The sequence below is a fragment of the Grammomys surdaster genome, unplaced genomic scaffold (genome assembly GCF_004785775.1).
Source record: "Grammomys surdaster isolate TR1022 unplaced genomic scaffold, NIH_TR_1.0 218, whole genome shotgun sequence".
NCBI classification, from domain to species: domain Eukaryota; kingdom Metazoa; phylum Chordata; class Mammalia; order Rodentia; family Muridae; genus Grammomys; species Grammomys surdaster.
In genome coordinates, this window is record NW_021604663.1 from 4263492 (window position 1) to 4274107 (window position 10616).

Here is a 10616-nt window from a genome sequence, read left to right on the forward strand (position 1 = left end):
AGAAGTAACACACACTTGGATGGGGCTGAGTGGCACCCACCCTCTCACCCTCACCCACTTGCTCAGAATGGACCTGTTGCCCTTCCAGAAGCAGGGAAGGGAATTCCAATACTAACAGGAATTTATGAGCAGTTCAGGGGACTTTATAAGATTGTGTTTCTCTATGGCACACGTTAGTTAATGGAAAGCTTACCCTGGGGTTACATTTAAAGAAATATTTCAGCCCTAGAGAGGAGACAATAAAAGACCTGGGGGAGGCCAACTTGACAATGTTTTAACAATGTTGGATTTCCCTAAATGCCACATCTCTGTATCCCTAGAGTACCCTCCCCGTACCCCCCACCCCCCAGTCCTGATTTTTTACCAAGGTTAAGTGATCCTCGGTTGGCCAAGGGCACTCTACAGGACTTTGTTTCTCCATTGCTTATTGACTGTTCTTTCAAAGCTAGAGATTGCCGTACACTTGGCCGACTCGGTTTAATCGGTTGAGATAACCTGGCACCTGTGTGGAGACAGGCTCTCAAGGAGGCTGTGAGACTAGAGGAAATGACTTTCTCAAACTGCCTGTGGCCAGGGCGGTCCCTGTCAGGTTTGGTTTGTCCTTGTCCCAAGAACTCCCATCGAGGTGTGAGGTCCCTGGCTCGGGGAGGAAGACACGTGACCATGCTCCCCTGCCTGAAAAGCAGACAGCCTAAGATATGGCTTCAGTCAGAATCAATAGCCAGCTGAATAACTACTGGGACAGTATCCGTAAGTCCTGCCTACACTGCTTCTCTTTGCCTTCAGAGGTACAGGTTATCCTGTTATCAAAACAGTGCCTTCAGATGGAGATAACAGCCTCCTCACAAAGGGTAAAGAGACATACAAGGTAAGTAATATTCATCAGGGTCCTACTACCAATATCTCCTAAGTCAGAGTTCTCAAAATTACATGTGTATCACAATCACCTGGAGGGAGGGAGGTGGTATGGGACCGGCCAATAGAATGGCTTGTCATTTCCAGGCCACTGTCCTATGACAGTCTCATAGACTGCCTTGGAGTTCAGACTGCTGAAAGTGCTGGGTTGAAGGTGTTTAGGTCAGATTGAAAAACAGATGACATCTCCCCCTCCCCCCCACCGAAAAATCCTTCTAAAACATTCATTAGGTGTAATATCTGTGGCTTTACTGGAAAGTAGTATTACCCTGCACAGTAATATCTAAGTTTAAATTTTAAGGTTTTTAGTAATGGAGAAAGTACATACAAATATGGCTTTGTAATGTTAATTTATGCAACAAGTAATATACATATGTTGAATATGCATAAGTGCTCTACACGATAGATACTATCAACTTCACTCTAGGGAGGAGAAGATGGCAGCCAGCTGGGATTGTATGGCTCAGCCAGTGACCAGCTGGGAAGTGTTGGTGACAGAATGCAGCTTTTGTTTGTTTCTAAACTCTGTCATCTTTTTTTTTTTCTACACCACACAGACTATTTTTCAAAAATTCCTTTGGAGGGTAAAGTTCAGGAAAGGATTCTGAAGGCTATTTCAAACATCCACTCAAGAAGACAATATACTGTAAACGGAGCGAGATCAAAACTGGATTAGATGCATGGACCTCTCTAGGAATCTGGGGAATAAGGCAGCCTAGGTAGGGTGTGTTCGGAATATGTCCAGTCTGAGATCCTCTTGCTGTAGGTGATGTGAACTTCTTCCATAATTTCCTTTCTATCCACTATCTAATTTTTATTTTAATTAAAAGAGAAATTATATCTTTCAAAGGAATAGACTCTGCTGATGAGAGGTCACCTCAACCATGGTCTCGCTCTTTGCCAGGCTCCTGAAGTGCCTAGACATGCAGATAGGAACCGAGTGACCCACAGCAGACTGAGTTAGTATTTACCTAGCATTACGCTAGTTTCACGTGTGTATTTCATTGAAGTCTACATCTGTGTGGATGTTGCTTCTAGGATCCCTATTCTACAATTTAGAATTATCGAGTCCCAAAGGAACGTTTCCCATCCTGGAATGGATTTATACTCAGTCCCGGAACAGAGTTGTGTGTGTGTCACATTCAAAACATCTAATCCTCATTATAACTCACGGAACAGGTGCCGTAAGACGGGGCAATTCTGCAGATAAGGAAACTAAGGACTCAGCCTTCCCAGTCCTGTACCCCACCAGAAAGAGATCAACTTTCACCCAACTTCAACCACCTGAGATTTTCAACCCCCAGGTGGGGCTTATTAGTTGTCTCTGAACCAGGCTTTGAGACCCAAGACTTAATCACAACCCAACAGATTCCACAGCTCACCGGTGTTACAGGGAAAGCAAAACCAAAAAAACTTTTACAATTAGTCTTTAGGTCGACTTCAGAGACCACTACCTGTGGAGCCTTTTGCTACAAATTAGTTCTTTTAACTAAGGCATGCAGGAAAGGGGTCTTCCACTCGCATGCCTGTCTCGGAGGCTGCGCAGGACACGTGCACGGAGACCCGGGGCCATCACCGGGGTGAGACCCGGCAGCCCCACCCACGAGCAGGCCCGGTGGCCGCCGCCCCAGCACGTGGAGTAGCTTTTCCTCGACTCTGAGCCGTGCATCGCAGGGCACTAGCACCTTCCCTCCGTGCTCGCCGGCTGCAGCACCGGACTCCGCGGAGTCGTGAGCGAGGGGGGCACAGACGGAGGTCCCCGGTCCCCTCCGGTCCCGATCCCGCCGGGCTGCGGCCATCTTGGCGGGCTCACCTCGCGGGTCGTGCACGCAGGCTGGGACAGGGTGCGGCCCCCGGACCCCGCCCCGCTTGGGATCGGGGGGCGCACCGGAGAAGCGTTCGGTGTGCCACCACGTGCGCTCCCCGGAGGGGACTGATGGAAGAGGCAACCGGCTGTGCGGTCGCGTTGGGGACAGTGGAGCTGAGCCTCCAGTGCAGCTCTAGTCGCTGCGTGACCCTCCGTCCCCGGGGGGCTCCCTTCCCGCAGGCGGAGCACTGGTTGCGCGGATACGCGCCCCCCTCCCGACTGATCCCAGTTTGTAAAGAAAAAGGGGAAAAAAGTGTTAAAAGATCCCGCGGTTGCGGTTTCGGCTCTGGGGCAACGGTTGCTACACGAAGTGAAACCTGGCGGAGGGCTCGGGCGCGCGCCCGGTGCCCCGCCCCGGTGTGACTCAACCCTGGGACCGCCCCGCCCGTTCTTAAGCTCCGGACTGCGGAGCGCGCGCAGGGCTTCCCTCTGCCTGCAGGTCCCGACGCGTCTCCGTCGCCGCAGCCGCCTCCGCACAGCCGACTTGCCGAGGACGCACGCAGAGCCACCAGCCAACCAAGATGCCCAAGCCAGTAAGTTGTCGCTGTTCCGGAGCGGCCAGGCCGGGTCCCCAAGAGAGTCACCTTGCACAGGCTGCTGGGCAGCTTCTGTAGAACCGAGTTCGTTTTCTGGTGAAGGGCGCCGACCGCCCTCTCGTTAACCTGTCGACGCCTTTGTGACACTCTCTAGTCCCCTTTGTGGGTGGGTCTTTTTTTTCGGTCGTTAACCAACCCCCACCGGGTCTTCGGAGTGCTTTAAAAGTGTCTGCTTTGTGCAACCTCCAAGTTTCTTAACTGGTGCAGATCGCACTGTGAAGCTTGGTGGCTTCTCACACGGCCGACACCTGCTCGCCCAGTTCCTTCGAGCGACCGAAACCACTTGCAGCCCACACCTTCCTGGGCGGTTTGAAGGACATTTGGGAGAAGAGAAGCTTTGTGCCTGGGATAGCCTGGTCTCAGCTCCTTTCTGGTTGGCTGGGGAGGCGCGGCCAGGCTTAACAAGGGTTTTTGCTGGTTGCAGCAGGATCCCTATCTCCGGGAGGGTTAGCCGTGGACTTGAATTGCAGATGAGGCAGTCCCAGAGGCTTGATAAGGAGGCTCACTGGGCACTGGTCGTGAACTTGGGCTAATTAACTTGCTGTGTGCTTGCCTCTCCTTTCTTGAATCTGATTCTGTTGAGATTGCTGGCGGGACAGGGTTGGGAGGAGGGTAACTACAAGGCAGGTCCTCGGTGTATATATTCCACCCGCCCTTTACACTGCGGGGGGGGGGGGGTGTGACTGGGCGGAGGGAGAGTTTTATGTCTTGTTTATTTCACTTTTAAGTTGAGATGGAGAAAATAATTACGACTAATAAAAACTACAAAGAGTTTTCTTAATAAACTACAGAGTTTATTTCTAGTCCTTAGGGCATTATCTGTTTTTACTGCTTTTGTGGTTTTTCTGTTCTCTGAAAGGACGTTCTTCTCTAGAAATCTTAGTTCTGTTTCTATCAGTCTTATTTTCTTTCAGGTCAAAGAATTTACTCTAAAAATGATAATGGATCATCAATACAGACATCAGTACAGCTTTTGGCTTAAGTTATTCATGGGACGGTATTTTGACCTCACACAAATGCATTTTAAACTCAAAAATTTCATCCAGGCTCTACTATGCCTGTGGTATAAAACTGGCACAGGATGTGTTACTCTGCTGCTGCAGCAGATGCTGGCGGTGGTCAGTACATTAGTTCCGGGTGTGGTTTTTTTTTTTTTTTGATTTTATTAAAACATACAGAAATGATGATGGTGGCGGTGGGGGTGCTGGCACTGTTTCCAGTTGCTCCTTTCCCCCCTCTCTTTACAAACTGTAGTTTCCTTTATTCTTAGTTTTTGTAAATTATAATCTACACATAGTGTATAATTTATCTTTATAAACTAGTTTTAAGTGTGTAGGTCAGTGGCGTAAAATATATTGTTGACCAACCATCACCCATCGTCCACTTTTCCAACAGCACTATTCTACACAGATTCTCAGTACCCATACAACACAGATCTCTGTTTCCCCAGACCCTGACCATCACCGTACTATTCTACTTCTGTGTATTGAGTAGGGACCTCACGTGGACAGAATCTTGATATTTGCGCCTTCCCGTTTCCATTAGTATAAAGTGTTCTAATCCCAGATACTTTTAAGGTTGATTTTCTATCTCTTCCCCTCCCCTCCTCTGCACCCCCTCCCCTTTATGGCTGATATGTTTGGATTTCGTCCTGTTTTAAAGGTCTTCTGTGGTAAGAACTTTGTTCTGAAAAAGTAAAGAGCTGGTCAGGTGTTGAGGAAGAAGGGTAGCTATGGTCTGTGTGCCTATCAGCTTCGGTAACAGAATAACTTTTTTGAAGTCAGTTCTACAATAGCCAGAGTTAACAATTTCCAGACTTTGCTGAGAGGACTCCTTTTAGGTGCAAGGTGCATGCCTGGGGAAGGAAATCACCACCTGCCCCTCCGTAGGTGGGGGAGGGGTGAGAAATGGCCTGTTAAGTTGAGCGCTGGAAATAGCCCTAGTGGCCACCCCTACAGCTGTTATCTGGAAACTGAATTTGTTTAGTTTGTTGTTGTTGTGTGTGTTTGGGGGTGGGGGGTGATTGGGGTTTGATTATTTCCTGCCTGGGTAAATGTTAAATGAAGCATTCACCAGCAACCTCCTTAGGTTTTTAAACCAAAGGTTTTAAACCAAAGGTTATTGATTCTATTTAAGCCTAAAGTGATAATTTTCTTGTCGTTTGAGTGAGTGGGATGCCTCATTGGATTAAGGGGCAATCCCAGTTAACTGCAGTTATATCTAGATTTTTGGCCCTTTTTTAGCCTTTCACGTTGCTGGTTTCTTCTCCAGGCCCAGTCAGATGACTTTGTTCACAAAACAGGTAGAAATGACATGATATTTAGACCCTGAGTATTAAAATGTTGGATGTTTATTTATTCAGCAAGCAGAGTACCTGGAGCAGCGGGGGAACTTGGAGACTCACAGTTAGGTTCTTCAACCAAGACACAGAGCTTACCACTTTAAAATGCCTTCAAAGGAGATGCCTCCCAGGAAAGACCAGCAGTGAAAACAGCCCCTGGGTGGGGTGGGGTGGTGAGGAAGCCCGTTGGTGGCCCTCTGGAGAAGCCTGAATTTTGTCTTAGTCCTCCTGGAAGGCATTGGGGAGGGTCTGGCACCTGAGGAGGGACAGCTGTGGCCTGTGAGTGCTCTTGAATATCCGAGGTCACTTTGGCACTCCATCTGATAGGAGTGACGGACTTCCAAGGAAGGCAGTGGGTTCTCTGGAATGCACCTTGGCCTCTGTTCATATGGTGCCCAGATTGGGCACTATGTGGCCTCCTTGGGGACACGGGTGGGGTTAGCATGAGGAGCTGGTGCAGGAAGCAATTGCACAATCTTTTCAGGCAAGGTAACCTGGGAGCTCCTCTCCCCCTCCCTTCCCTCTGTTCTCCCTAACCTGCTATCCTGGTCTGGTGGGAAGCTGCAGGCAAGCCTTAGAGAGAAGGGTGTTGCCTTTCAAGCCACCATCTCAGATGTCTCCCAGCTTCACAGAGAATTGCCTGTCTGCTGCACACACACACACACACACAGGCACGCACGCACAGAGATGCCTTAACCAGGTCTCATGTTCAAAGTGGTGCTAAGGCTTATTACCCTTTGTTAGAACTTGAAAGTATGTCTGAATATCTACTGTGAACCAAAATTTTTCATTGTGCACTGCTAAGGACTGGACTCAGGGCTCGTGCGTGCTAGGCAAGTGAGTCAGGTTAACTTCTGAGACAAACCATACCTCTCTGGAAATACTGCCTTTCACTTGAGATTTTAACAGGGACGGATTTTAATGAATATACTCATAAGTATTATCAAGTGCACACACACATACACACACACACCCCTTTATTGAGAAGAGCACGTGGACATGCTCCTCCTCCCCTCACCCCCCACCCCCGCTTCCCCTTCACCCAGGGCAGATGGTGAATTACGCAGCTAAGGTTTTGGCATGTAGCAGTGAGAAGTGCTGGCTAGGGTTACCGATGGGCCGTCATCACACAATAAGGCATGATGAATATTTATAGCTCATCCAGGAGTTCAGCAGACATTTGCTAAGTTCCCTGTGAGAGGTGTTGAGGCACCGATGATAGACACAGAAATAACCCTCGGCATTGGGATTCCCGGTCTGGTTTGGGGCAGACAGTAATCGCAGCAATGCTGAGCTGTGGCTCTGGCAGTTGTGGGAAGGAGTGCTGAGCAATGGAGAGCTCCGGGCGGTAGGAAGGGGGAGGAATTAGGGTTCCGGTTGGAGCCTGCTTGGCCGTGGAAGCAATCAGGTTGCTTTGTCTAGTCAGCGGTACTCTGGCATTTTAATCTTAACTCAGGTTTTGACCTTCTGAGGGAGCAACAGGATGAGTGACAGCCTGGACTAGGGTAGTAAAAGTGGGGGGGAAAACCCCAAATCTGGTGGTAGATTGGATACACTGGGCACCACAGGCTGGGTCAGGTGGCCTTCCGGTTTCTGTCTTGCACAGATGAGTGGGTGCTGGAAAACCATGATAGGGGAATGGCTGAGCGCCTGCTTTTGTACGTGTTACTAAAGTTGAAAAGCAATACTTATTTCTTTAAAGTCTGACTTCAACCTTATGTTGCCATTTTGGACTCTGGCTTGTTACTGAGGTGGAAAAGGAGCTTAGTAGGAAGGGACTCTTAACTCCAGGAAGACAAGGCTAGCCCAGCACCGATGCAGAGCAGCAGCAGTGATGGCTTCTGTCTGTGTGGGGTTCAGGGGCTGGGCATAATTTGGTAGAGGCTCTTGGTTTTCAGAGGCCGGGAAAGCCCTTATCCCTGTGAAACTTTTCTCTGTTCCGCTTCTGTCTGTTGCTACCCTAAACAGTAACATTGTGATTTTAACAAGATGTGCACTAACTTGATAAATAATGTTTAGACCCGGGGGACGAAAACAGCACCACCTAGCGCTGTTAAAATACCCTTTTTTTTTTTTCTTAATTTTTTAAATGGAAACTCTGTGACTCTTCGACCTTTTAGGGAGAGCCGTTTCTTCCCTTTTAGCATTAGCTATGCGCAGATTCTTGACTTTTCACTTAGTTTATAATTTATGCTGTCACTATTGAAATATGAAACGCTTATGCAAGAGACCGGAAGTTTGTAGCATCCTAACGTGTTTGCCCTCCTTTGCTTTTGACTTCTGGAGGTATGTCAGTCAGATAATGATGGAGTCAGTCCTCTTGTAGCCCAGGCTGCCTCACTGTGTAGCAGAAGACAACCTTGAATTTTTGCTCCTCCTACCTCCAACTCCCAGGAATTGGGGTTTCAGGTTGGTGCCGGCACATCCAGTCTATGCTGTGCTGGGAATCAAACCTGTGATCCGTAGGCAGGCAAGCACTCTACCAATTGAGCTTTGTCGGGAGGCCAAAAGTGTTACTTTGTTTGTTTGATTGTTTGTTTAAGAACCAAGCGGTAGTGCTGGAGCCGGATGGCTCAGTGGTTTAGAGCGCTTGCTGTTCTTACAGAGCCCCTGGACTTGTTTCCCAACTCCTGCCACGGCAGCCCACACCTTCTATGTCTCCACTTCCAGGAAATGTGATCCCGCCTCTTCTGGACCCCTCCAGTATTGTATGATATGCAGGCAAGACACTCACTTATGTAAAATAAAGTTTAAGGACCAAACAAAACCGTTGTTATAATGTGACTTAGAAGCTTTGGCTAAGATATTTGTCATATACTTAAATGTACATTATGTTTTAATAAAAATGCAGAGAACCACAACAATCTCACTAAGTGTACAGCTTTCTGTTGGGGAAGCCATGCAGTATCCATCCACCTGTCATCCAGAGCAAAAAAGGTTTTAAGTGCGAAAGATGCTACCTGGGGTAAACTGAGGCAAGGCTTTTATCTGTGACATTCAGACAGCTAATCTTAACATACCATAAGCCTTGTTAATCCTGTGTGCACTGCTCAGTGTAAACTGTCAGCAAAAGCAAGTTCTCAGGCAAGCATACCTGGGACCTTCCTGGGGAAAGAGCCGCAGAAAATGTTCAGTGAAAACGAACCATCTGTCTTCCACACCTTCCATTGTCAGAATCCCCTGGGAATCCTGCTTCCTGTCTCTGTGGTGAGTTGTCACACTGTGGCCTGGTGCTGGGGTGTGCCTGGGAGGAGTTCTGTTGGAGGAGGTGCGTGTAGGCAAAGGTCATACTGAGGTAGGAGAACAACCAGGAGTTAGCGGTACCAGGGCAGTTCCCCATGTTGGTCAGTTGCTAGGGGCAGATAAGGGATCTGCTTGCGGGTTAGGAACATTTCTGACCACAGGCTTGTTCCATTTTTATTTTATTATTTTTTCATTCAGTAAGGACCTTTTAATTCAGATAGATGGCAATGCTGTTTCAAAGGAAAAGAAAACTTTAAGAACACTTGACCCTTTTATTTCATATATCTGAAAGAACAGAGTTTAAAGGCAAAACAAAAATTCTAACTTCAGCACAACTCTCTCTGATGCAAATAAGGGTGGGGTCGGGTGTCACCCAAGGAGGGGGGGGGGCACACAGCTCAGACAGGCGTAGAGTATTTTGTTTCTCTTTTTGTGAACTTGAGGTCACTTTCTGCAAATAACTTCTCTTTCTGTTGTTTTTCTTTTCCTTTTGCCTGAGAGAAGGTAATCTAACATTGCTGGGGAGATACATGTCACAGTGGATGGTGGAAGCCTTTCTTTTTCTTTAAGGAAGGGACAGGTGAACCCTCACGTAGGGCCTTCCATTTTTCCTATGATCTCCCAGCTAAGAATGTTTTCTTTTTAGATTTTTGAAGCCTTGTTTTAAGACACCAAATAAGGCCCTTAAAGCCTGAGCTGTTTACCCTGCAGGCCTTTACAGAATAAAGGGCCAGTCCCTTGCTTCCAGGATAAAGGTAACCATTGTCAAGGTTTTGTTAGACCTTGTGCAGATTTTATGACTAGGCCAATATTTGGAAGGTGAGCCACTCCTTTGGTTCTAGTTTTTACAAAACCCGTTCTCATAAAACAAGGAAGCTGTTCCTGTCGGTTCATTCTAAGTCCTTCCTGTGTCCTGAACAGAGACTCCTACTGGGAACAGTGTCCCAGGGTGCAGGCAGGGTTGAGGTTTAACAAGGCTGGTGCTAGTGGCTGCCCTTTGTTTCCTGGGGAAAGTGGCAGTATCTTGTGTCACCTCCTAAGCCATTGTCTCATGACAGATCTTTGGCACACACTGAGAGCAATTTGTACCTGATATTTGAGTTGGAAAGAGACCGTCTATAAATTAGTTGCTTTTTATCATTGAAAATTTAAAGATTAAGCCTAGCAGGAGTGACCCCGAGCTCTTGCCTTCCTCATTATATTTCACAGACTTAGTGCTTCCTCTTTGATGTTGGATAACTGTGTATTTGTGCCTTCCCTAGCTTTACAGTAGTGGTCAGACGGTTTAAACATCAACAACAAAATACCCCAAACATCATCTGCTTCCAGAAAGACCTTTACATTCTTGCATTATTAGCTGATACATAGAGTGTGGTAGAAGGTACAAATTTAGCTCTTGATGGGGGATTCTACTCACTCTGTGCCTTTAAACAAGAACCTGCCTGCCTTCTTGTAAGGGCTGAGGAGATAGGGAAGAGTGTGTGTGTGTGTGTGTGTGTGTGTGTGTGTAGTGGGTTTCACATACTCAGCCTTGTGCCTGACCCTGATGGATTCTACTTGCAACTCCAGAATTCTCATCTAATTAAAAGTTTTCCTATGCCATGATGGTGGCTCCTCCTCCTCCTCCTCCTCCTCCTCCTCCTCCTCCTCCTCC

General features: G+C 47.7%; 1 protein-coding gene across 1 annotated transcript in view; it reads left to right on the forward strand.

Moving 5' to 3' along the window:
- The first annotated feature begins 2848 nt into the window (after positions 1–2848).
- Ezr (ezrin) overlaps positions 2849–10616 on the forward strand; it is a 41809-nt gene continuing 34041 nt past the window's right edge. Inside the window, exon 1 of the mRNA XM_028772722.1 lies at positions 2849–3315. Coding sequence (XP_028628555.1) covers positions 3304–3315 — 12 coding nt within the window. The 5' untranslated portion in view covers positions 2849–3303. The remainder of the gene's footprint in view (positions 3316–10616) is intronic.